Source organism: Babesia bovis, chromosome 3, assembly GCF_000165395.2.
Source record: "Babesia bovis T2Bo chromosome 3, whole genome shotgun sequence".
Lineage (NCBI taxonomy): Eukaryota > Apicomplexa > Aconoidasida > Piroplasmida > Babesiidae > Babesia > Babesia bovis.
In genome coordinates, this window is record NC_010575.1 from 184,771 (window position 1) to 204,680 (window position 19,910).

At 38.5% G+C, this 19,910-nt stretch overlaps 14 protein-coding genes across 14 annotated transcripts; 8 read left to right on the plus strand and 6 right to left on the minus strand.

Annotated features, from left to right (window-relative positions):
- The first annotated feature begins 135 nt into the window (after positions 1 to 135).
- BBOV_III000715 (putative integral membrane protein) lies at positions 136 to 2,117 on the plus strand. The gene has a single exon (XM_051767686.1). It carries the CDS (start codon positions 416 to 418, stop codon positions 650 to 652), a length of 237 nt encoding a protein of 78 aa, XP_051623685.1. The 5' UTR covers positions 136 to 415; the 3' UTR covers positions 653 to 2,117.
- Positions 2,118 to 2,724: 607 nt separating this feature from the next.
- BBOV_III000720 (uncharacterized protein) lies at positions 2,725 to 3,942 on the minus strand. Its single transcript, XM_001611157.2, has 5 exons — positions 3,792 to 3,942; positions 3,642 to 3,755; positions 3,538 to 3,606; positions 3,074 to 3,501; positions 2,725 to 3,037 (listed from the first exon to the last, which is right to left on the minus strand). Exons 1-5 carry the CDS (start codon positions 3,933 to 3,935, stop codon positions 2,761 to 2,763), a joined length of 1,032 nt encoding a protein of 343 aa, XP_001611207.2. The 5' UTR covers positions 3,936 to 3,942; the 3' UTR covers positions 2,725 to 2,760.
- Positions 3,943 to 4,053: 111 nt separating this feature from the next.
- Positions 4,054 to 4,767, plus strand: BBOV_III000730 (putative integral membrane protein). The gene is made up of 4 exons (XM_051766977.1): positions 4,054 to 4,192; positions 4,236 to 4,301; positions 4,338 to 4,548; positions 4,586 to 4,767. The coding sequence occupies exons 1-4, from the start codon at positions 4,105 to 4,107 to the stop codon at positions 4,605 to 4,607; spliced, it is 387 nt and encodes a 128-aa protein (XP_051623385.1). The 5' UTR covers positions 4,054 to 4,104; the 3' UTR covers positions 4,608 to 4,767.
- A 94-nt stretch (positions 4,768 to 4,861) lies between these two features.
- BBOV_III000740 (CAAX protease self-immunity family protein) lies at positions 4,862 to 6,396 on the minus strand. The gene has a single exon (XM_001611159.2). The coding sequence runs from the start codon at positions 6,308 to 6,310 to the stop codon at positions 4,919 to 4,921; it is 1,392 nt and encodes a 463-aa protein (XP_001611209.1). The 5' UTR covers positions 6,311 to 6,396; the 3' UTR covers positions 4,862 to 4,918.
- A 102-nt stretch (positions 6,397 to 6,498) lies between these two features.
- On the plus strand, positions 6,499 to 8,752 carry BBOV_III000750 (uncharacterized protein; the record flags this gene model as incomplete). Its single annotated transcript, XM_051767637.1, has 12 exons — positions 6,499 to 6,709; positions 6,746 to 6,932; positions 6,969 to 7,025; positions 7,060 to 7,207; positions 7,243 to 7,608; positions 7,643 to 7,801; positions 7,837 to 7,943; positions 7,985 to 8,042; positions 8,080 to 8,105; positions 8,142 to 8,251; positions 8,289 to 8,409; positions 8,446 to 8,752. Exons 1-12 carry the CDS (start codon positions 6,592 to 6,594, stop codon positions 8,750 to 8,752), a joined length of 1,764 nt encoding a protein of 587 aa, XP_051623386.1. The 5' UTR covers positions 6,499 to 6,591.
- Positions 8,753 to 9,082: 330 nt separating this feature from the next.
- On the plus strand, positions 9,083 to 11,002 carry BBOV_III000760 (putative adenylosuccinate lyase). Its single transcript, XM_001611161.2, has 7 exons — positions 9,083 to 9,475; positions 9,513 to 9,619; positions 9,655 to 9,837; positions 9,875 to 9,997; positions 10,033 to 10,137; positions 10,173 to 10,312; positions 10,348 to 11,002. Exons 1-7 carry the CDS (start codon positions 9,277 to 9,279, stop codon positions 10,922 to 10,924), a joined length of 1,434 nt encoding a protein of 477 aa, XP_001611211.1. The 5' UTR covers positions 9,083 to 9,276; the 3' UTR covers positions 10,925 to 11,002.
- Positions 11,003 to 11,009: 7 nt separating this feature from the next.
- On the minus strand, positions 11,010 to 12,140 carry BBOV_III000770 (Ribosomal protein S9/S16 family protein). Its single transcript, XM_001611162.2, has 6 exons — positions 11,953 to 12,140; positions 11,830 to 11,913; positions 11,607 to 11,795; positions 11,416 to 11,573; positions 11,217 to 11,380; positions 11,010 to 11,180 (listed from the first exon to the last, which is right to left on the minus strand). The coding sequence occupies exons 1-6, from the start codon at positions 12,019 to 12,021 to the stop codon at positions 11,092 to 11,094; spliced, it is 753 nt and encodes a 250-aa protein (XP_001611212.1). The 5' UTR covers positions 12,022 to 12,140; the 3' UTR covers positions 11,010 to 11,091.
- On the minus strand, positions 12,092 to 13,155 carry BBOV_III000780 (Ras-related protein Rab-1A). Its single transcript, XM_001611163.2, has 5 exons — positions 12,941 to 13,155; positions 12,811 to 12,906; positions 12,633 to 12,775; positions 12,373 to 12,529; positions 12,092 to 12,337 (listed from the first exon to the last, which is right to left on the minus strand). The coding sequence occupies exons 1-5, from the start codon at positions 13,022 to 13,024 to the stop codon at positions 12,152 to 12,154; spliced, it is 666 nt and encodes a 221-aa protein (XP_001611213.1). The 5' UTR covers positions 13,025 to 13,155; the 3' UTR covers positions 12,092 to 12,151.
- BBOV_III000790 (uncharacterized protein) lies at positions 13,116 to 14,363 on the plus strand. The gene is made up of 5 exons (XM_051767576.1): positions 13,116 to 13,374; positions 13,413 to 13,473; positions 13,509 to 14,029; positions 14,068 to 14,151; positions 14,188 to 14,363. Exons 1-5 carry the CDS (start codon positions 13,192 to 13,194, stop codon positions 14,335 to 14,337), a joined length of 999 nt encoding a protein of 332 aa, XP_051623387.1. The 5' UTR covers positions 13,116 to 13,191; the 3' UTR covers positions 14,338 to 14,363.
- On the plus strand, positions 14,356 to 15,473 carry BBOV_III000800 (uncharacterized protein). The gene is made up of 7 exons (XM_001611165.2): positions 14,356 to 14,687; positions 14,727 to 14,827; positions 14,871 to 14,938; positions 14,973 to 15,056; positions 15,092 to 15,203; positions 15,239 to 15,313; positions 15,354 to 15,473. Exons 1-7 carry the CDS (start codon positions 14,371 to 14,373, stop codon positions 15,428 to 15,430), a joined length of 834 nt encoding a protein of 277 aa, XP_001611215.1. The 5' UTR covers positions 14,356 to 14,370; the 3' UTR covers positions 15,431 to 15,473.
- Positions 15,474 to 15,481: 8 nt separating this feature from the next.
- BBOV_III000810 (uncharacterized protein) lies at positions 15,482 to 16,681 on the minus strand. Its single transcript, XM_001611166.2, has 9 exons — positions 16,527 to 16,681; positions 16,399 to 16,488; positions 16,296 to 16,357; positions 16,171 to 16,260; positions 16,094 to 16,130; positions 15,993 to 16,055; positions 15,816 to 15,958; positions 15,728 to 15,782; positions 15,482 to 15,694 (listed from the first exon to the last, which is right to left on the minus strand). The coding sequence occupies exons 1-9, from the start codon at positions 16,642 to 16,644 to the stop codon at positions 15,630 to 15,632; spliced, it is 723 nt and encodes a 240-aa protein (XP_001611216.2). The 5' UTR covers positions 16,645 to 16,681; the 3' UTR covers positions 15,482 to 15,629.
- BBOV_III000820 (uncharacterized protein) lies at positions 16,631 to 17,591 on the minus strand. Its single transcript, XM_001611167.2, has one exon. The coding sequence runs from the start codon at positions 17,569 to 17,571 to the stop codon at positions 16,651 to 16,653; it is 921 nt and encodes a 306-aa protein (XP_001611217.1). The 5' UTR covers positions 17,572 to 17,591; the 3' UTR covers positions 16,631 to 16,650.
- Positions 17,592 to 17,945: 354 nt separating this feature from the next.
- BBOV_III000830 (putative integral membrane protein) lies at positions 17,946 to 18,539 on the plus strand. Its single transcript, XM_051767926.1, has 6 exons — positions 17,946 to 18,119; positions 18,156 to 18,229; positions 18,267 to 18,318; positions 18,357 to 18,401; positions 18,439 to 18,463; positions 18,501 to 18,539. Exons 1-6 carry the CDS (start codon positions 17,952 to 17,954, stop codon positions 18,521 to 18,523), a joined length of 387 nt encoding a protein of 128 aa, XP_051623388.1. The 5' UTR covers positions 17,946 to 17,951; the 3' UTR covers positions 18,524 to 18,539.
- Positions 18,540 to 18,621: 82 nt separating this feature from the next.
- BBOV_III000840 (uncharacterized protein) lies at positions 18,622 to 19,909 on the plus strand. The gene is made up of 4 exons (XM_001611169.2): positions 18,622 to 18,999; positions 19,185 to 19,415; positions 19,452 to 19,626; positions 19,664 to 19,909. Exons 1-4 carry the CDS (start codon positions 18,847 to 18,849, stop codon positions 19,897 to 19,899), a joined length of 795 nt encoding a protein of 264 aa, XP_001611219.1. The 5' UTR covers positions 18,622 to 18,846; the 3' UTR covers positions 19,900 to 19,909.
- Position 19,910: the final 1 nt, after the last annotated feature.

Below are 19,910 nucleotides of genomic sequence, written 5' to 3' on the forward strand. Positions count from 1 at the left end.
GTGTTACTAGTACTGCTTCAAATATCGCTAACTCCAGAGTCAAGTGTGTATCGCGTCGACTCTACTATTCGCGATCGTTGTTTTAGTGCCCCTTTGTAAGGCACCAAGTTGTTTTTCCACAGCATAATAGTAGACACTAGTAATAGACAGTGACACTAGACACTAACAATAGACACTAGTAATAGACAATAATACGAGACACTAATGATACACACTAACACTAGCCAATAATACTACACACTAATAATTTTTAGTGGCTGTAGAAGACATCGAATTGATGTGTAGCTAGATTACTTATTGGACATGTTCTGTTGCCCAGGCAAGTACCACTTAGATGATCCCATACAGATGGATTCCATACTCCTAGATCAATACACAGGGTCAACGTGAGATATGTGCGTAACTTTATAGCGTGATGTCTAAAGACTGTGCTAAGAAAAAGTCAGATAAGGAGGCCTATTCCCACCTACGGGATCTGCTAATACTGCTAATACTATCAGTTGCGCTCTATGTAGTAACGGCAGTAACTTTGACTAAAGCTGCAGCACTAGACTTAGCATACGTCACGAACTACTTGGGCTGTGCTGCCTTCCTTCTGGGTTCCATGGCATACATCCTTGTGCCGTTTGTACAGGCCTACAATAAGGCGTAAACTTGTAAGTCGCCTACACAAGGTGAAAAAGTATAAGCTTTAGATACGCTAAGGCGTTGCTTCGGGGTGTTCACGAAGTTACTGTTGTACATGTGTCTGTAACAGTTGATTACTTTACTGCAAATATGTGATTTACTACCTTTCGCGGCGCTACATTAACAACTGTTATCTAATCCTACGGAAGCTGGATATCGCATTAATTTCACGCTATGTTGCTGGATAATAGTGGAGAATGTATGGTTGGCGGCATCATAATGCACCGCTAGTACATTACTATGATTCGCTCGTGTTTTAAATGGGCTGATAACGGATGTGGAAAAGGATAAAACTACACGATACTATTTGTGTGTTGGCTCCAGGAAAGTGTAACAAATCCTTCTTCAGTGTCACCTGTCTACCGATTAGATTGTTGGATCCCATTAGTATCTACGTGATCAATATCTAGGATGCCATTCATATCATAATTCTCAAAAAAGCACTCATTATAAAACTTTCCGCTGTATCGGGACAGTGTGAACCTGTGTCTGCGTATCCTGTAGATGCAATGATATTGCCGATGTGTTCTTACACTGATGCTGCCCTAGGCTGAGGAACAATTGGAGCATTGACTAGCATTTACCATGACGAGAGTCTAAACTACAGACCAGTGCTATGCGTCGAAACATACATTGTTCAGTGTAGAAACCCTATATTGCATGGTATCTAGAATGCCGATATGTTTTGCGGGGTTTAGGGATGCGAACCTGCTATCGATTACATATTACATTTATACCACAGTTGGTTTGGGATTCATATTATTAACCATTATCGTTGGTGGAACGATTCAACCTGTTTCACTATATATTCATATGTGCCCCAAACATATTACTAGGAGAATAATCGTGGATTATAGACAATGTAGAATGATACCATTATATTCTGTGCCATAGTAAGCACTTGTCTGCTAAGAAATTTGCATCTTGTCTATCAATATAAAGCACATCATAAACCTAACCATAAAACGACTTTAGGCAGTTATTATTGAGAGAAACAATTGGCACAAGCGCAATTGCTCGATTACTACCGGGTAACATCGGATTCATCGAGATAGTTGTATATTAACACGATGGGTGATACTACTATGAACAATAACGACACAGGGATATGATGTCCCCTAACATGACGGTTAATTTACCTTGTAGCAAGATTAAGGCTTATGTAAAACGGTCCCAATTTAGGTGGAAATGAATTTAGGCATCATTTTAGCTGTGGTATGTTCGACAACATTTGTTCCTTTTGATATCAGCACTATTATAACCGCTGGGTTGTTTATGATAGAAGGCTTAACAAACACAGCAATAACCTTCGATTTTTCAGACAATGAAGAGCTGGTAAGGGTCCTTGAAAAGATGTCTAGTAAAGTAATCGCATATTAAGTAACGAGCGACCGAACACTCGAGGTAGCGTTTCCACGTTATGTTATAACGATTTACATTTTCGTTTCTCACAGTAATACTACTCACTGCGTATATGAGTCTAGCCATATTACTCTTGTTAACCATACCAGATGGTACTTGGAGAATTTGTCTATAAGTAATAGTGAACATCAACTACATTTCTTCCCATTATTCCTTTCACAACATCAGATAAAGGTATTATATGTCCATTATAACGTAGATCGAATTTTGTGATACATCCTTAAAGTTGAACAATGTGAGTTATCAAAAGAGTCACATCAACGCCGTCTCCTATGTATTGGCTAGTTTCCTGATTCGGGAAAGTTGCGATAATTGGGTGTTCGACAGACACTGAGCATTCAAAGACATTAAAGGACGCCACAGAAGACATTTACAACCAACGCCGCCGTACAATCTAGCGCACTTAGCACTGAAAGTAATCATTAGGACACTCAAATACTGTTTATGGGATATGTACGAAGTTGTACTTTATAATTATCCAGTTAAAGTGTATAGATAGATCTATAGACACGATACAATACGTATTCACGTCGACGCAGCGATGTTGCATCATATTAATTCCATAGTAGGATTATACACAGATGAAATAGTGAATATTTGAAGAATAAATATTTCCCGTTGTATACTTAATTTCAGTACACTCGTTTATATTTAGAAAATATCGTGTAATAAAGGAAGAAACGAAATACCGTATGGCTCAAACGACTTTGCGATATCGGACATTTCCTGCCTAACGTCCGAAAAATACTTAGGAATCATGGTTGATCTGCATGTCACTACACAACCTTTTAAAATCGAGAGAAGCTGGAAGATAATTTTCCTCATATGGCACACCAAACTATCGTCAACAGATCCAAACACAACCTTGTAACACGAAAGAATGGAGTATATGGTTGTCTTCAGTGTAATAGTTAATTCCTGTAACCCTCTGCAGTTTTTTTCATTATAATGGACCATTGCCTACCTATGCACATTTTCACGCATCAGAGACTTCACTAATGTTAAACGCTCTATAATGTACATATTGCGATTTGCTACATAACCACGCGCAATTTCTTCAGATGAGGAGACGCTTAGCCTGTTAATGTCTTTAAATATTTTTAAAGTAGAATTTATATTGTTGCTGAAAGAACCATAGAGACTATCTTCTAGTTGTTTTTTGACCTTAATCAGACCATTCTTCAATAATTGTATTACATACAAATTTTCCACATTGGAAAGCTCATCTATAAATTGTTCATATTCCAGAAGTAACGGTATTTTTTCGCCATTATCTATTTTTAAAATTTCACGGTAAAGATGGACCACGGCATTTAAATCAGCAGTTGTATCCGTTTGATCTTCATCTGAAATATTCACCTTCGTTACATAATTAAACGGGGTTACATTTCCCTATATGTGTTGATGTGAATGTTGTATTAAACCTACAACGTTTGGAGATGATAAATTAGCTGATATGCTTCGTATTTCCTCAACAGTAACAATAGATCCACGGATCTTAATAATATTATAAACGCTAAGGACGATCATACCTCAGTCATTACTCTCTCTAAACATCGCAAATTTCCCATGGAAGTTGTAGTTGAATGGTCAACTAACTGCTGAAGTGCAATACGCGCATCTTCGCATTCACGGTGTAATACATGCTACACCAATTTTGTTTCTAGTGACTACAAACCTACCTTTTCTGTTTTGAGTTCTTTATACTCTTTGAAAAAGAGTTCCCAGAGGTAGAATGCGATGTGTCTAATCTCATGGTTGTGTTGTTCTGGCAGCACATCTTCATCAAATACCACTCTATATAGACATTGAATATCCTCCATCATTCATTTAGGTGCGTACTGAAACATGTTAGAGAATAGATCATAAGTTGGACGGAGTGTCATTCCCCATTAGATGTGTATATGGAATAAATCTTCATATGTTAATCTCAGTTCAGCAAGTGGGCAATTGGCGTGCGGTAAATTGGGATTAATATAAATATTAGGCATAAAAATGCCCGGGGAAATCAAGGATAATATGATACCTCCTGCCTCAACTACATCCGTGACGGATGGAGCAACTCCCATAAACAACAAAGCCGGTAAGACATATATGGCCATAATTGGGTTATATTCATTATTCAGGTAGACGTCTATCGTTTTTTCGTGCGCCTTCCATATTTCACAGCGCAATTTACGGAGCAGTTGCGGGTAATGCTCGAGGTATACAGTACACCATTATTGTAGGCCTTGCTTTTTACGGCGGATATTATGTGTATCGTGCGTTAAAACTTAACACCAACAATACGGAATATTATGGGCGACAAAGTCGCTGGCGTCATTTGGAGAAGCAGCAGCTGTTCCAGAGAGAGCTAAGCCAGAAAATGAATGGCAATTTTGTCGCGAACCTTACCCAGGAATATGATCCAGTGGCTTTGCGTCAACCAGGTGGCCATATGTAAGTACATATATTTACACATCACATTTTCTTTTAGTGATTCGAAACACCTATTGTAGACGTTGAATCTACTTTGGTCAATATACTTCATAGGTTCAATATTTGCGCATTTGCAGCGTATTCCCGTAGAGTGTGGTGCAACTGAGTAATTACTTGGTCGCTATGGGCCATAAAATAGTTATGTTGCAAAGTTTGTGAATGGATGTATCAAGACAGCCCCTTGACGATTCATGATACTGTACACTCTCAAAAAGGACTTTCAACTTTTGAGCAAATAAATGTGTAATTACAAACCATTATGGTTGTCGTATTGCCCATAGATACGTCTTCGAAGAGCCATCTCCGCCTTTTACATCATCATTGACAGCACTCATTTGCCCATGAGCGTTCCTAGCATTATTCTTGTATTCCACAATGAATGGATTGCCATGCTAATGAACACATTGTTAGTTCCTTGCTCAATGAATGACCAAAGGACTCCTAAGGCGAATAGCTGTATTATGCTGTGTGGATTCATGTGATGTACAGCAAACACTAGAGCTGCAATACAAGTCGCTATATTCCTAGGCAACTTAGCATTTATCACTTTAAAAACAAATACACGGTATAACATCTCTTCCCACCATGGCGCCGTAATACAGGGGCCAAGGGCTGTGACAATGGAAGGAATCATACTAGATGTCTCTACGTGCACAAATTCCGGGGTAATATCCTCTTTAATGATCAACTGTGGGTGTATAAGTTTGCTAAATGCTTGTAGAATATTGAATATCAGATCAGCAACATTGTATACTCCACAGGATACGAAGTAGCCCATCAACGCTTTATATACCCATAGTTCCTCCGAATTTAAAGTGTACCATAATGTTTTCTTTTGATTCAAAGGCACAACATAGTTGAGCATTTTTACACCTAATATAACCCATGTAAGGTGACTGAGTAGTATGGTCACTGATCTTTGCAGTGCAGGGTCAACCGGCCAGTCCATTGCGGATAACAATAGCAATACATTATCTACAACTCTAGCTGCATACGCGGACAAATAGAAGCTAGCCAATAAACCAGTAGCGACGATTGGAATGATGACGGTATCATTTGGTTTGAGTGTTAACTGGTGGCTCTCCGGTTTTTGCAGGGACCTCCACAACAGGTAAGATGATGCTAATGAGACCAATGAATCAATGCCTATATCAACTCCAAATCCTGAAGTAGTAGGAATGATCTGATACGGGAAAATAAGGTGGACTCCAGGTAAATAGAAGGCGTAAACACACTGCCCTATTATGGCCAATGCAATTTGTTCAATTGTCGACAACGTTGATAATCTTTGCTTCATCAACATCATTAGTGAAGTACCATGTTTATAATATTTGTTTTCAATAAGTCTTTTACCGAGCTCTTGCACAGTGTCACCGATGATTCTTGATATAGTTATTCCACATTTGCCCATCGCATTAGACAAAGCAACGGAACAATTGGATTTTTCACCATGAAGTTTGCCAAACCTCTTATTTGCGACTATACCAGTGTTTGACAGAGATTTGCGTTCTTGTAGCTCATTTCCATTGGTGTCCGGTGATATAAATGAGGTGATCACGAATGCTCGTGCACAGTTTCTCTTGGTTTTACCATAATTCTGTAGTCTTGCAGACAGTCTTCTAGGTGCGATATTAACAGCTTCTATATTATGTTTAACCAATTCATACAGAAAAATGCATATGATAATAGGATAGAGTTTCGATGGCAACATTAGCATCATCATCTCTATCCTTCAGCGGCACTAGCCTTTGTCTATACATTTCGAAGCGCTTTTGCATATAGAATACATTATTCTGTACAATATTTAATGAACATTTAGGCAAAAGTATCATTTATTTGCACAATGATGTGGGTTGACCATGCGTAACAGGCGATGTGCACATCACTTATCAATTGAAACTTATTGCATTGGTTAATTCTACCACTTCTTGGTTTTCTGTGCTCGATGGAATAGATTATATTAGAAAATGTTGAAATGTGTATATTGTTATATGTATTTCCGCAATGAATAATGGAATGGAATCCATATATGAGTTCACTTACAGGTATAATTTAAAGCTATTTACGTTTGGCACGGTCGATGGATCGGATGCGTCGTTGGATGATGTAGCGACATTTTTGGGTTAGTTAATAAAGACAAGCTATGAAACTACCCTAGGGCACTTTAACGAAAAAATAAGCTACCTACTCCGGAATGAAGCGGCGTTAGACACCATTGACGAAACAACATGTCATATCATATCTACATTCATCTGCCGTGTTTTCCCACCTTATAGTCCTTTTATCGTTTATAATAACGGGTTGTCTACGTCAGAGACACGTATTCTTCTGGACGATGTAACAAAGTATGCTAACAATTTTGATTTTAACTATTCTTTCAGAAATCTGCTAAATTTAATATGTAGAATAAAGGATTCAGTTGCAGCGTATGTTTTGGGGTTCGTTATGTAAATTACCGCTAAAGCATGACAGGTTGGACAATGCGAAATTTGCCCTGAACATTTTCAATTTATATTGGAGAAACAATAAAGCTGTCGTAGATCAGTTGTTTAACCTTTTAATTAACCAGCACGCGAATTATGTAGATGACTTGGTAATATTGGTGGGTATATTGACCAAGGTAAGTGTTACCCTTGTCATCCAATTCTTTGGCAGCATATACAAAGGGAATATGAATATATTAACCTTTTGATGTCCGGCATAAGGCAAGGGCGCTGGACTAATAACTTCCGCACGTCAGAAATCAGTGCTTATATCGCATATAGAAGTGATACGTCATCTAGTTTTGATCGGAATGCATTATTTGTGGATCAAAATATTATGATTTTAGACGTGTTAGCATATTTGGAAACCATATTGCAACATTTCCCAATATCTGAGTGTGATAGAATTCTTTCTGTTACTGTTTCGAGTTTTGACGGTGAATCTCAGATTTCTACTCTGCTTACGAATGTATATTACTTGTTTTCTCAAGTAGAGAAACTTATATATGACAAGAAACGAGCTATATACAAGATGGAGGTATGTTGCTTAGGTATTTATGACACAATTTCAGTTGTCTGAGAAGCTTGCAGCAACATTTCAGAGGTCTCTTTTCTATCGATGCAAGATGATTGCGTTAAACTGCCTGTTGTCAATTGTGAAATATAATGTTGTAATCCATCCTACTGAATCGGCAGACTATTGTTATAATTGGTTATTGATTTTTTTAGAGGTAATTATTAGTTGTTGGTAAAACATATGCTTCAGATTGGTGGTGAAGAATATGACGTTGATTCTTCAGTTATTTTAGAGGATTTGCATGACATTGACCTTTTCAAACACGTGGATACTTGGTCGTCAATAAGTGGTACTTGGTATGTGTCATTTCCAATAACTCACTATTAATCAACATTAGGTTGCCTGGCGAGATTGATCAATTGAGATCTTTGGTTGGTTCTAGAGAGAATCAAAATGTACGTTTACACGTCACGGAATATTATCATTTTACAGCAGACGAGCCCCAATGATGAAACAAAGTTAGTTTTAGGGAATGGGTCTGAATATACTTCCAGGATGATATCAGAAGTGACGGGGATACATGATACAGTAGTTATCAATAATTGTCTTAAGAAGCATAATTTCGATGTTTCCGAGACGATATTGGCATTACTCAAAGAATCAGGTTGGTATCAATTATATAGAGCATGAGCTATTTGTAGAAATCGAGTCCCGTCCATCTCAACATCACCGTATCCAACCTCACAAGAAGCCTACGCCTTCTATGGATATATCAACACATTTTATTTCTAAAGAAACACGGCAATCTGTATTAAACTACTGGTACGATTCTAGCATTTACGATTCCACGGTGCACAGGGATTTCATTAATCGTCAGGAAATCTACGATGATGATTATGACGACGACTCCATGGAAGATGATGTGTTACCTCTAAATGCACGCCTTGTTTACGAAGAGATGACAGATTCAGAAGAAGATGTGGACGACAGTTCCGAGAATGTGAACCAATCAGGTGATAATAGCACTGCCTCCAAAACACAAAGTTCTGTTAATCTTCCAACTGAAGGTCACCCAAGCAGAAGCTTTCACAATTCTCGAAAGAAAAAGCACACTCCAAAATACAACAGGAAGCGTAATACCATAAATATTGATGCTTTCAGTTGACAACTTATTTACAATTTTCTACGTGAAATATATAGACAACAATGCTATTCACTACGGTTATCATTACGTTATATGTTCATTAAATTACGGGGTTAATGAGCCTATGTATTATACTGGAAATTGTCTTTGTTTGGACACAACCAACATAACGCATCATGCCGTTTAAGAATCCCTCAAAACAATCATTAAACATTTAAAAATATAATGATTTAAAATAACTTTCTATTTCCTGAATGTGTACAAACCGTACTTCTATTTGCTGTTATGTATCCTTCTTACTAATGTGTTAACTTCAGTTTGTTGTGCTTAGTATAATAAAAGCATATAGACCCTAAACATTAGCTAATTTTATGCTGAAAGTCCTCTGCATAATTGTTTTTTTATTCCCGCAGACTTGTCTGTTTGTAATCGCAGAGGTGCTGTTTTCTTATGTGTAATCTTTAATATTTGACTTGGTACTTCGTCCGCTGTACATACTAAACCTACTTTTATCGCATGATATTTGGATATATTTTTGAGCCAAAATGCAGGAGCAACGTGATTCTATAGTTCACTTTGTAAGCCCTTTAGACACCCGTTACCGTAATTCTTCTTCCGCTATTGGAGAACATTTGTCTGAATATGCGCTTTCTCGCAATAGAATTTTTGTGGAGGTGTCATGGTTGAGGTTTTTGGTATCAGAAGGTTTAACAAATGTGACTAAGTTGGATGAATCTTCTGATGGTAAGTTTGACGTATAAAGTGCTAATTGGTTTTACAGCCTATTTATCTGAGATTTGCAATTTCAAACCGGATGATATGGGATCTATTACAGCCATAGATAAGCGTGTGAATCATGATGTAAAGGCTACTGAGTATTACATTAGGGTTGGTTTATTGTATGTAGCTGATAGTATATATAGGATAAATTGAAATCCAGTGGCCTTCCTCAGTTAATATCTTTGGAGCCTTGGGTCCATATGTTTTGCACCAGTGAAGATATAAATAGTCCGGCATATTCTATGGGTATTCGTGACTGCATAGAAAAAGTCATTAAGCCAACAATTCTTCGGATCATAGAGACGGTGGCTACGTTTGCCACAGAAGTAAGTACTTGTTAATTGTCAGTTGACACTTTTGCAGAATGCTGGTAAGCCTATGCTGTCGCGTACGCATGGCCAACCTGCATCACCCACTACCTTTGGCAAAGAGTTTGCCGTTTATGTGCATCGTCTTTCGCGCCAATACTGTAAATATTTGGATCAGGTAATATACAATATTTGCAGTTTATTCACGTACAGATTGACTACATGGCTAAGTTCGGTGGTGCTGTAGGTAATTTTAATGCCCATAAGATAGCGTTTCCGGATAAAAATTGGCCAGATTTGGCTAAGGATTTTGTTGAGGTTTGTATTAATGACATATCAAAGATCATCTACAGAACACGTTGCATTTGTCGTATCAAGATTACTCAACTCAGATTGAATGCCATGATTATATTTCTGAAGTCTCTGACCACATTTCGCGAGTGAACACCATCCTGAAGGATCTTTGTGTGGACATGTGGCTTTACACTTCTTAGTAGGTAGCTGATTACTCTTAAATATTGATTTCAGCGATCTCATCAAATTAAGGGGGGTTCAGGGCGAAGTTGGAAGTAGCACTATGCCACATAAGATTAACCCTATAGATTGGGAGAACGCTGAAGGAAACATTGGTTTGGCAAATTCTCTTTTCCACTATTTCAGTACGAAGCTGCCGAATAGCAGAATGCAACGTGACTTGTCTGATTCAACGGTGCTGCGTAATGTTGGCGTTGCATTTTGTCATTCTTATTTGGCCTATCTGAGTATATTGAAAGCATTTTCTCGCATTTCTGTTAATGAATCCCGTGCGCTTGAAGAGTTGGATGCTAACTGGGTAGTATTATCGGAGCCTCTTCAAATCCACTTAAGGATGACAGGTGATGCTTCCGGTTATGAGAAAATGCTTAGTTTGACACGTACAGGTTGTGTTTCTAAGGAGACTATGAAGGACATAATATCCGACAATTGTGGCAACAATACAGATTTGAAGTCTTTGACTCCATCGAAATATATAGGTTATGCGGAATCCCTAGCTTTAGAATTGAACAAGCGATCCTTTCTGGAGAATCTCTCAATAAAAAGCGCAAAAAACCATCCATCGGAATAGTTTCTTTGATCAGCTTTGAATTCATCTAAGATGCCACTCTATGAAACACGCTGACTACTAGGCTTGTATAACATGCACGGGTAACTCCGATTAATTATATTAGCACATCTCTAGAGTTCGCTAGATCTTATACGATGCTAGTTTGACAATGATGTAATGAAGTTGGATTAGCGCTTTCTCCATTTCCTCAAGGATCGCGCACCTGTTCTTCCTGGCATTTTAGGCATCTTCTGCCTGATATCCTCATATAGTGCAGCTGTATACAGGTCATTAACAATTCTTTTCCACTTACATTCAAGGAAGTGCTTGACCGTGGGATTAGCTTCAACTAGAGCACGTGCTATGGCAAGTCTTGTAGATCGAGCTTGTCCCGTGATACCACCCCCTTTGGTTTCAATAAATACATCATACACGCCGCAACATCCGGCAAGATAAAATGGCTCTAATACGTCCATTCTGATTGATCTGTGATCAATATAACACTGCTTTACCTGTTGTAGAAAATGGGCCATCTCTTGTGTAAATCTTCTTCTCCGTTAACCTTAACGAGGCCACTTCCACGTTGTATGACAACTCGCGATGTTGATCGCATACACGTTCCATGTCCTTCAGCCCGTGCATTCCACCGATTACCTTTGAACCAGAAGACCTGAAGATTCTAATGATATATGAGGGAGCTTACAAGGGTCGACTCGGGTTTAGTTTTCTCTGCGATGATTCTATCGATATTTGTAATTTCCGAAGTTTGTTGCGATGTTATGAGACGGTCTAGGTTTATAGAGTTATCATCTCCGACGGTATTTTTGTCGTCGAAATATTGATATTTACGTTTATCTTCGAAGAAGTTAGATATTAGAAACGGGGATTTATTCTACAGCTGAATATTGCCCATATACTACACAAACCGGTGAGAATGATGGCGATGATATGATTAATTTCTGTATTTCTTGTTTAGTTGCGATTCCGGCATCCTTAGCCAGGTACAATGCCTGTGTGTTGTTAACTACTCAGGTAGAGCTAGCTCTTACTTCATCTATCGAAAGGGTAGATGTTGCTTTGTTCAACGCCTCGTTGAGACATCGTGTGATTCTAATCATTTTGACTATACACCCATTTTTGGAGTTAGCGCGCACTGTTATAAAGAATTAATTAGCCTAACGTGTAACACATTATAAAATACAATTACAAAAAATGTTTGAACACTATTTTCCAATTTAATGCACCAATTTAAGCGCATTTGCTAAAGGGCGCTGCCATGGGTCCTACAACGGGTACCTCCTGACACTTGTCGGACATGTTCCTGTTTGTTGACACACGAGTTGTACTTCCCAGGTTAAAGGTATTTGCAGCGGCTACTGGAGTGGTACATCTGGTTGCTTTATCTTTTAGAGCTCTTGCAATTGACTCGAATGCCTGTACATTTGTTAGTGAATAGGGTGAGCAAATACCTTTTCTACATTTTGTGCTGTTTTAGCTGAAGCTTCAATGTAATCCATATTGTTTTGTTCCGCGAATTCTCGTGCTTCATCGTATGTCACAGCTCGTGAATCTTCCAAGTCAACCTTGTTTCCGATTAGGAGCTTCGATATGTTTGCGCTAGAGTACCTGCAAAGAATATGCTCCGTTATATATTATACGGTTAAGTTGTTATGCGACTATGTTCAACGTTACAATAGTTTGCCTCTACATTTTCATTCACTGAACGTACTTTTCTATGTCGACAAGCCATGTTTTCTTTACACTCTCGAATGATACACGACTAGTGACGTCGTACACAGTTATGATACCATGTGCTCCTCTGTAATATGTAGAAGTAATGGTTCTAAATCTTTCCTGTCCTGCGGTATCCCACTGCACGAATATAACTTTTAGCGTAGATATCTTACAATTTGTAACTTGATGGTCACGTTGTCAATCTTAACCGTTTTGATTTTAAAATCTACACCAATGGTACTCATATATGACTCGCTGTAAGTGTCGTCCTGTGTGATGTTATGGATGTGTAATTTGACTCACCGCAAATCGAAGTAGAAGGGAAGATTTCCCTGCGCCACTGTCGCCAATGATAATGATTTTAAATAAATAATCATATTCCTTCATCTTGGAAAGCGGAAAAAGATTTTGTGACTCGTTGCCTTTCTGGAGTGCAAGGCAGGGGTACCCTCACTATTGCTTCAATATTGCGCCTATTATTAAGTTAATTTGCGTAAATCGCAACTACAGTTACAGATGACAGGGTAGTTGTCATTCTGCCCATCTTGGGTATTATGAGTGCATCGTCGCGTTGCCTTCGGAGTACCGATGATCGGGACTGTGTGTCGTCTTCCGCTTCGACATTAACTGCGGCTATAAACTCTTTCCCACCTCCTATGCGTCGCATAGAATGTCGTGACATTGACTACATGTTAGGCATAACGCCTGTGAAGGCTTTATTGCATTCTCATGGGAGGGTACGTCATATTTTTCATGTAACGTATAGACAATTTAGGTCCTTGTCATAAACAGTACCGCACCTTTGTACATATGCTTAATGTCTATGGCTGCTTATGGTACGTTTTGGTTATAATACGTTTATATTTATTAGGTCAGCATTTTGCGCTTTTGTACAATCCCGATCTCCAGGACTTTATTGGATGTTTGGATGAACATGCAGTTTTGCGGTTGCTTCTTAATAGAGCTCAATTGAATTTGTCTGACTCTTGTGAATCTTACACGAGAAGGGAAGATGTATCCACGATATACAGAGTACGTGAAGATTCCCCTGCCAAGGATGGTCTCGCAATGTTGCTTTCGCAGAGGTCGCGTTGTCTTATCACTTGGTCGTCCAAAAGGGACGCTCCCATGGGTTATTTGACAACCAGATGTTACCTTGGTTACATCATTAAACACCTCCGTGGATGTCACTTGCATAGAGCTACGAGGATCGCAGATATTCAGCCCTTGGTGGATTACTATACCGTTACGGGTGATATTACCCTGGGAGAAACGATTGGTCTTTTAGTTGACCATGACGAGATTTTGCTTTCAGGGTCCGATGGGCGTGCGCTGTGCGTCTTCAATCGCAAAATGATAGTAAATTATATTTTATCATTGCTACACAGAAAGGTATGTTCCGTTACTTAACATTGTTTATATATGTGTAGGAACCTGTAAGGTTGTCTACCGAGTTGAGAGTGGTATATGATGGGTTTTCCTTGGCATCTGATTCTACACCTCTCCTTCCAGAGGTATGTAATGTGTGTATCTAATACATTATTCCTTAGGTAAATAGGAGCATGTCATTGGTTGAAGCTCTTCCCATTATATTTTCTTCTTATGATGGATTTTTTCTATCTTCTGAGGGTGATTCTGGTCCTTCTTGTGTGCTGAGTGTCTGGGATGTGTTGCAGCACATGCTCTATCATTTAGCATGAACCTTACTAATTACAGCCATTGCAAATGATGAGATGATAATATTGTTGTTTGATTATTTGTTTTTATTTTGCATTAATGCGTTATGCTCTTGTAATGTTCGCGATGTGAAAATTGAGGTGGATGATCCTCGGCCTCGTATGGCCGTTGCTCGTGGCGGTGTGACTATTCCTGTTTTAACAATTTCACGTGATGAGGGTGATCGTTCATTGATTCAATTTGAAGGTCCTTCTAAATATTCTTTGGGTGTGGATTCTCTTGGTAACTTCTCGATCAACGCTGACAATCAACCTATGCTTATTATGAACAATGAGCATAATATATCGATTCACATGGGCAATCTATCAGTCCGGTTGGTTATACATTTTGGAAAAAATAGAATGTGTGATAGTTCTATTGATTTTGGTGGCGACTTACTGGTTGAGGGTGTATCGCAGTTTAAGATGATTTGGCGAGAGGATTTTGCCGATTCTAAAGGTTGGAATGGCACAGGTTGGTTACATTTTGGGCTTCATGTTGACGGTATAATTTACAGTGGAGAAGATAGACGTTTCTTCATGTTCTGGGATTCCGATGTTAGGTGGTTATAAGCATTTTGGCAGGGTACGTTGTTTTCTTATACATTACATATTTTTAGGGTTGGATTCAGAAGACCTTTATTGAGCTTCCTGTTCATCGTGAATTACGTTTGCGGGCAAATTTTCACTTTATTGATCAATGGGTACTTCTTGGTATTATTTGTTTATACTATTGCAGTCTGGTGAGAGTGGTTACATGAAGGTCAACACCTCAGCGTCTTCTCCTATGGAATATGTTTGGAATGAGTCCCATTTTCAGAATTTAGGTTATGGCATTAACATTTGTGGAGGTACGTTATTTTCTGTTGTCGTTAACAACGTTTAGATGATACTCCTGATTCCAAATTTTCCGTACCAATAGATGTGACTCTTCCACACAGTGCTGAACGTTTTACGTTAGGTATGTTATTTTTGTATAATCGTTTACACCATGTTTATAGAATTCGGTAGCACATTGGAAGGTGATGCCATTCAGCAATCTTGGGGTATTTCGGGTCTCGAGATTCACGTTCGTTAACTGTTTTATCGGCTATAAGATATCGCTACATTAGTTAAAGGAGTGTATCTCTGCTGTTTCATTTATTTGCCTGTGTTTTTAAAAATATTTTAATCATGTTAGCTGCGGCAACAGGTTAGAAATGCCTGGTATAAATACTAGTCAAATGTGTTGCATTAAATATATACTTCCTTTTGTATCATCATAGTTCTTTTAATGCTCAATTGAGTGGTTCTATTCTGAATTTTTTATTGCCTGCTCTAAGGCGGCTTCCGATATTTTCACCTAATTCTGTTGATATTTTTAATGGTTCCTTACCTTCTAATATAAGGCATACTCTTCCCATATTTTGGGGTGTGTTGTATTCAACTTTCTACTCGCTGTTATATATATTATTGTAGCTTACTTTCCACGCCTCTGCCATTGCTGACGCCAGGATTGCTACCAGTGTAATTGCCGTAGCATTTGTTGTTGCTTCCGTTTTTCCTGGCACATTCCTCAGCACGATCATAGCTTCTTTTTGTGACAATTCCATTAAAACGCGTCGCGCTACACGTGTTGATAATATATTATGTAAATTTACCTATTCTTCTCATTGAGGATAGGTTAACCATTTCATTTAAGTCGACTCTGATTTCTCCAATTGCTACGATTTCCATATAAACATCTTCCGTATGTAATTACCTGGTATCTCTTCCATCAATGAAATCCAGATATTTTCCTGTAGCATCATTGTCTGATGGATAAACCAATGATCATACCTCTCTTGTCCATGTTGCTACGTCTAGTTCAATAGTATTCGATGGATCGAACTCTAGCAGCACCTGTAATGTAGAAATGGCGGTACCGATCTGTTGATTGTATGTGTATCTATGTGTATGCTTACCTGGCAGCTGAACAGCCATGGAGGTGAAAGTGCGGACTCTTCTTCAAGTGTGTGAATTGATTCTAGATTATTATGTATTTTTAGCTTCGCTTGATCTACTAACCTGCTGGTTGGATGTCCTTTGTGTTACTGTCATGTGTGCCGGCTACATGTTGTTCGAGGTTAACTATTCGGCGTTCTAGTCTCAGATTTTCTACGTAATACATTACATTTTAATTATGTTATTGTTACCTCTTTCGAGGTGTTGTAAATTTTCGTTGAGTTCCTTAACAATTGCCAGCAAAGGATCGTATTTTGAGACGATGAATGCCTCTAGATCAGAGCATCCTTGTTTACGTTCATGTTCCATGTTAATTCATTGATGTTGGTTTCTTATATCAGCTTTTAGTTGTTTGAGATCACTTGTGAATCTATCCTTTAATATTGGGTCGGGGAACTGTATGGCTACTGAGTCTGTGAAGTTGGCTGCATTGATGAGTATAGTATTATCCAATTTAATTTCTCTATCCGCTTCTATATGTTTTTCGAACTCTTCTTGTATGATGTCTGGGCTTGTTACTAGTCTACTAATGAGTTTGATTGGGAAGAATCGATTAATTGAATTTCTGGACATGTATATAACTTGCAATTCGTAGTCGATCGTGATAATGACTAGCGTAGGGTTAATCCTTCCTTTGGTGTAGAATAATGTTGGTACACCGTTATTTTTAAATACATCTGGATTGGTTGGATCTAATTGCATAGTAATTCCCATTTGGTTCAACCTATCCGTCATAGCACTTGGTCGGTCTTGTGCTGCATCTTTGGCTTGTTCTTGTTCGTTTTTGGTGTCTTGATCTTGTTGTTCATCTTGTTGTAGTTGTTCTCCTCTATTGCTATCCTGTTGTTCAATATGTTCTTGAGTGGTTGCCACTGCTATTTCTACTCTATCTTCTACTTCGAATGACGTCTGTACACCAGTTTCATTAACGCTTGGGGCCAGTTTATTGCTGTATGCATCGTAGAATAGTTGCGCGTCATCTGCTCCTGTCAATTCCTGTAATTTTTCGCCACAGGCATCGGTGAACAGTTCTGAATTTGGTTTGAGTTTTGCATATTCATCTTCGTTAACAAAACATGTGTTTTCACAGCAAGCTTGTAGGTCTTCAAATATATGCTCCCCTAGATTTACATCTTTAAGGAAGTCTGGCGCATCGCTATTTCCTACCCTTCTATAATGCCCTTGTGGCAATTTAATCATTCGTGCAATTGGCCCATTCTTCATATAGTTCGCCATTATGCTATTTTGTGTATTTAAAACTGTGAGTGACGACGCGTGTTGGCATGTTGTTGAAGCGCGTATGTGCGGAATACTACAGACTCACTTTAACACATTCACACATTTATTATTTTCTTGTTTTATCAAGTTTAAGTGCACCTTTTCTTTATTATATTTGTTACTTTAGTGTGTTATTAGGTATGTGATGTCGTTTTCCATTGTCAGGGTGTTTCTGGTATTAAGAACTGCATTACCTTTATCCATTATAGTTCACCTTTATAGCGGTATACTCATGCCTTCATTAATGTTTCGTTATTTTAAATAAATTATGTATTAATCATAGTCACCCCATGGTCGGTTGTAGACCGTTTAGCTTTTAGTAATTAGTTTGTAACACGATGATAAGGGCCTTTTGTGGCGTCATGAGCACATTAATATCCACTTTGTTTGTATGTGTATGCGTTGTGTACGTGCCATTGTTATTTTGCGCTGTTGATGGCGCGACGTTGTCTGCTATACCGCTATCACCCCGCTTTACTGAATCCCGTGGTATTGGTGTTGACGAGGTTTGTTGTGATTAACTTATGTATAATAGTGTGTAGCGAGTTGAGCCATATCCTACAATTCGTGTGTACGCGTATACTCCTCGTGGCACCTTCAACCCTTCGTCACCTTCGTACGTATTGCTTTTTCGTGTTTAATTATCTGTATAGCTATAGCAAGCGTTTAACTCGTGTTTTGGAGTCTGAAGCGTATAGATCAGGGGTAAGTTTGTCTATTGTATATTTTGCACATTATCACAGTCATTGGGTATTAAAGGCTTACACTCTCGCCTATTACAGCTTCAGGTATGGTTTGAATAAGTTTGAAATCATATATTTATAGCATCGTCAATTAGGTCGTATCATAGGTTGGTTACTACTGCGTCATGTATCATGTGGTTTTAGATGCATCAGAAAAGCACGGTTGAAGCAGTCTTTGGCACGTATATTGTATATATAAATAGGATTGGTATATCACATATGTTTGGATGCACAATCAAATTTGAGTTCTGTATTAAAGACGGCTAAAAAATACTTTTATTATGCGTTGTTATATCTTCGTTGTGGATTCTGGGTTGATGTCGTTTTTTTTGGCGTTGCCATTATTTGTTCTGAAGTGATTGATTTATCCATTGTATGGATTTTTATTGTGCTTAATTGTGTCTTAATAATTATTGAAGATTTACCTCAATTTTGGGTTGGAGGCAGCCCATTTTTGCTTTCGTCAGCCTCTTTAACGATTGTATTATCAATGGCGATGCATAATAACGATGATCAACTGACGTCACCTCAGTCATCTTTGGATTGCGCTATGCGCTCGTTTGAGTCTTTGCGTGGTAATCGGCACAAGGAGGAGTTGTGTTTCCAGGCAAGTGAGATGCCCACTGCTCACATTATGGCATTGGTAGGTATTGATGAGTATCTATTTGCTTTGACCTATAGTTTATATGAATTTATAATATATGTCATTTTCGTTTCAATATATTTTGCTTCTCTTTGTATAGAGCCACTCTTGCAATCGATTATCTGGGTTTATATTCTCCATACGTTTTGGCTATTTAATGATTTTTCTTGTTTAATTCACTACAGGATCAACTGATACAGTACCAATGTGCACATTTGGAGAAGCAGCTAGTTGCTTTACGTGTGAAGCGCGAGTTATTGCATCGTGGCAAGACTGTGTTTGTGTCTCTAAATGAGCTTGTTAGTGAGGAGTGTTTAGAGGCTGCTGAGGATTTGTTGAGTTCTTTTACAGCGAGTACATCTCAAGATTCCAGTTCGGAGCACCCATACACATTATCGCGATCTCGGACAGTTGGTGTACGTTTTATTTACTTTGCATTGAGAAATTTCTAGGATGAGATAACTCACATTATTGACTCTATGGACACTCAATCTGCGAATGACAACAGTTTTGATGAGATTATGCGCAAGGTTCAGCTGATGACTGAAGAGAGTGATTCGTCAGTTTCTACTAAGGCACCTCGTCGTTCTGTTACCCTTCCTGAAGGTTTACCTTCTTGTCAAGTTGGTTCGTTGCTTTGTATATGTTTTCTTATCTAGTATAGGTGCTGACGTTCAGTTGATGCTACATTTACAGGGTATTTGCAAGCCTTGTGCTTTTTATTACAACAAGAAGAAAGGTTGTCGCAACGGCAATTCTTGTGGCTTTTGTCATCACGAAGACCACTCTCTGTCCACTTTAAAGCAATGGAAGAAGCAGCAAAGGCTGTATTCTCAGAGTGGCAGCTTGAGTTGTGAAAAATTGGGAGAAATATTGAATCCCAACCTTGCACCTCAGTAGCTGGGTGTGTC